This window comes from Olea europaea, chromosome 15, assembly GCF_002742605.1.
Source record: "Olea europaea var. sylvestris chromosome 15, O_europaea_v1, whole genome shotgun sequence".
Classification (NCBI taxonomy): Eukaryota; Viridiplantae; Streptophyta; class Magnoliopsida; order Lamiales; family Oleaceae; genus Olea; species Olea europaea.
The window spans coordinates 31,088,343-31,092,339 of NC_036251.1; the positions used below are offsets into that span (position 1 = coordinate 31,088,343).

The window sequence follows — 3,997 nt, forward strand, 5'->3', positions numbered from 1 at the left end:
CGCTTACAAAATAAGGTGTAATCTTCTTGCAATGGCTCCTCCCCATATATATCTCCTACAACTAAAGACATCACTCTTTTGGTAAATGCAAGTAAAACTATGTTATTACCGATGAATATATATGACAATCTTCATGATGCAAAAGGCAATGGTATTTTGGTAGTACAAGCAGCACCGTGCCTTTTTATATGTTAATTAATAGTATTTTCTTTTTGTTCTTGAATGAAGCAAACTGAAGATGAGATCAGGGCTCTTATATCCCATGCTTTTCTCAGTAGAAATGTGTTTGTGGGGGTTGGTGAGAAGACGTTGATTAGCTCAATATTGAATGCTTTATTGTTTTATGTGTATGCTGCCATCGTTCTCAATTTGTACTTTCCACTCCAACTTACATTTCTTCTTACTTTTATGAGGTTCTTATTTCTTGTCCTAAGTTGAAATTCTATCGACCATCCATGGCATTCCTGATCCTTTGGTGAGAATCGGGAAAAAGAACGTGCATCAGTGTAACATACAGATTTCTTTTATGATCTGTAATTATTAACTAAAATCAATGGGAGCAGTGTCATTATACAAATGCACACAAAAAATGTGGTATTTTCGTCAAAAAATCATTGACGTGTGTACTCTCGTTAATGAATGATTAGATAACGAGGCTCAAACTGAGTTTACTGTGGAAACCAGAACGATCCAAGTGAAATCCAAATTCAAACACAGTAAACCAGAGTTCGGGATCAAAAGATTGGCATACACTTGCAGATTGAATTTGGCCTGCAGTTTTGTTGGTTCTAGCTATGCTACTTGATTCGAAATTAGAAATGGAAAATGTTCGCTACCTTAAAGGACACAATTGAATCGCTCCACGGTATTGCTCCATTGCTTTCATTTGAAACTAATACTTTTCAGAAAACCCTTCTCTCCTTAACCACGCAATTACGCAAATAAGGTGGCAGCCATGCTAAAAATAGTCCAGTTACGATTTTCTACCATGTCCACTTCAACTTCAGCAAGGATAGTACGATAATTTGTTTAGATCACAACAGTAACTTCACATTGTCACTAGGCGTACACAAGATTTAATTTTTAACATACACAAATGTAGCTCATCAACTCTTGAAATCCGAATAAATTTGTAAAAATTTGATATAAATAAATAACAAGTTAAATTCCAAAACAAAGTTCTGTCTTCCAATATTATTTATGAATAATCAGAAAGACTAAATTCACTGTAACAGGAAAAGTCTTGCTACATCAAATATATATCCCATCCTCATAAGTCATAACTAGAACAAAAAGGAAAATATCAACTTCGTAGCACAGATGGAAACCAAAAGAAGCACATCAGTTGCCCTCGTATTTTGGGTCAGCCATCACATAATGATAAGCAATCACCAGCACAAATATAAAGATGCCAAGAAAATTGGCAAAGAAGCCCAAGTCCTGGTCGTCAATCATCTGCATAAACAACAAACTTTCTCAATTTATTGGCTAGTCAAATAGATCAGAACAAGATTTTTACTGGTGTGGCCAATCAACAAAGAAGAAATATAGTACACATGGTAAATCAATGCTGATTTGTAAGAGTCGGACATAGACAAAAATTTTTGTTGTTAAGCGATTGCAATCGTTGCTTTTCGTCCACTATTTGCCACACATTTATTTAAGTAGGAGTCCAATGACCCTCCAGGCAACAACCACTTACTGAGATCATAGTTATGTTTTTCGAAGCTTATGACTCCCCGTCTCCCCAGGAGTATTTTCTATGCAAATTCCATACTTGTCAAAATATAGGAAATTTTTTAAGTGCTTGAAAGTCTTCTTTATATTCATCAAACTCCATGTCAAGTAGGGAAAGGGTAGGGATATTAGAAGTGGAGACAAAGACGAAATGATGCTATTAGTATGACATTTCTCAGGATTATGTAGAGAATTTGCACGTGGAAAGTAAGATAGCAATGGTCAAAAGATTAAGGAATGTATAATGTTGATTTCAAGGGCAATAAAAAGGGTTCTCAAGACAACAATCAAACTAAGAAGAAATTACACAGGGAATGTGCCTACTCTAGCATTTCTAAATATCTTATCTTGCCAAAATATCCTACACTGTATCCTTATATAGAGTGTGAATACTAAAAACTGTCTTCCAGTCCCAATGCCTCAAAATCTCACCTATTTAAACAAGAAAGCATGCAGGTAGAAGAAGCAACTAATAAGAGCTAGCTTGTCTAGTAATTGCATTGGCACAATTAAGAGAAGAAGACACCGTTTTAGCACGAGGGTTTCATCATTATGAACAAGAGATGGTGAAAGAAATGCCAATACTATCTATCACAATAACTACACAGAAGGTGAAGATATTTATGACATTCACAGAAACTGAACCATGAGAAACAATTTAAACGTGCAAGCACGTGTAGTAATTCCTATAGAGCAGATATAGCTCACATCATAAGCACACGCTGAAAAGTGAGATCCAACTCAATGTAGATGGAAATATCTACATGTTAGGTCCAAACATTATTCCTTTTGGAACGTCTCTCGCTAATTTAAACTAGAATCAGAATTATTACCTAAAAACTGGTTATCACCAATGCTACTTTGATTGGGAAGCTTATTGACTTATATTGACTTATATCTTTACAACCAAGTCTGTTTCTCTGCAATCGTCTATTGTGAGATGAAAACCAGAACATATCTCACCCAGATCCTGACAGACGATCATAACTCAAATACATTTGCGCTTACACATACGCATTTTGACCAATCTGGTCCTAAATCATCATTTGGACCCAAATAGACGAAACGACTCAATATTAGCGTGTAGATGTGCCTCATTCAGTTAATTAATTCAGCCAGAAACTGTATAGGTGATCATCAAGAAACAACAATTTCCAAAAATAAATAAATAAATCCTAAGGAGCTACAAGATGAGAATGGCTGCAAGGCAGGACGGAATCTTAGATCCATAGAGGTTGTGTTGAAACTAACTCATTCACAGCAATCAGATAGATCGAGTGCACAATTAAAATATAAAGCCCGTGTTTGCACAAATAAATCTGAAACTACCTTCCAAGTTTGGTAATGAAGAAGTTGAGGAGAAATCACTGCAAAGCAATGTCAAGGGAAACCCTTAGCCGCTTGGGGTCCTGTTGCTCTATCAACGAGACTTAAAAGGGCCCAGGTTATGCACTTGTGAATTACCCCAAGGTTGGGTTTTACTCGGTTTACAATAAGATGATGTACCCATAGTTTTACACCCTCCTCACATGGAGCGAGTAATGAATATTTTATTATATATGGATTCCTTTCATATAAGGGGGGTGTAAAGTCGTTTGTACAACATTGTGTACACACAATATAATCCTTACAATAATTGGGGTCGAAAATGGTCTAGTCGAATAGAGATAGTTTGACTTGTTCCTATGAACAAGTCAAGCTTGGCTCGTGTTCATAAATTGTGCCAGTTCAGCCGTTTAACTTGTGAGTTTCATGGAACGAGACATCCGCAAGTTCATGATAAAGCTATTGTTTTATATAATTTTAAGGAAAATTAGCAATTAAATTGAAACTCTCCCCTTTGGAATTTGTGATCGATTACTTTTAATATATGCTTAGTGAAATAGTACGCAAACAAGATAATGTGTACAATTTTTTTTAAAAGTCTGAGAAATTAAGGGTTAATAATCCAAATGGTCACTAAACTTTGCAAAAAGTTTTCACTGGGTCACTGAACTTTAAAAATCACCCAAGTTATCACTGAACTTTGTAAAATGTTTACACGGGCGGGACCATTGAACTTCAAAAATCACTCCATTTATCATTAAGTTTGTCAAAAAATTTACACGGGGTCACCAAACTTTGCAAAAACTTAGTGACTATTGGGAAAGTTTTTGTAAAGTTCAATGATAAATGAGATAATTTTTAAAGCTCGTTAACCCTGTGAAAACTGTTTGTAAAGTTCGATGATGACTTTGGTGAATTTTAAAGTTTGATGACT

At 35.4% G+C, this 3,997-nt stretch overlaps 2 protein-coding genes across 3 annotated transcripts in view; one reads left to right on the forward strand and one right to left on the reverse strand.

Annotated features, from left to right (window-relative positions):
- LOC111410875 overlaps window positions 1–409 on the forward strand; it is a 3,719-nt gene extending 3,310 nt beyond the window's left edge. Inside the window, exon 4 of one of the 2 annotated variants that reach the window (XM_023041464.1) lies at window positions 16–409. In XM_023041464.1, the coding sequence (XP_022897232.1) occupies window positions 16–21 (6 nt within the window). In that variant the 3' untranslated portion in view covers window positions 22–409. Of the gene's footprint in view, window positions 1–10 lie in introns of both variants that reach the window. The other variant, XM_023041465.1, reaches the window with a different exon arrangement.
- A 716-nt stretch (window positions 410–1,125) lies between these two features.
- Window positions 1,126–3,205, reverse strand: LOC111410876 (dolichyl-diphosphooligosaccharide--protein glycosyltransferase subunit 4A). Its single transcript, XM_023041466.1, has 2 exons — window positions 3,067–3,205; window positions 1,126–1,455 (listed from the first exon to the last, which is right to left on the reverse strand). The coding sequence occupies exon 2, from the start codon at window positions 1,453–1,455 to the stop codon at window positions 1,342–1,344; it is 114 nt and encodes a 37-aa protein (XP_022897234.1). The 5' UTR covers window positions 3,067–3,205; the 3' UTR covers window positions 1,126–1,341.
- Window positions 3,206–3,997: the final 792 nt, after the last annotated feature.

Coding starts and splice junctions, on each gene's coding strand:
- LOC111410876 (XM_023041466.1), bottom strand. CDS start 1,455: ATGATTGACGACCAGGACTTGGGCTTCTTTGCCAATTTTCTTGGCATC.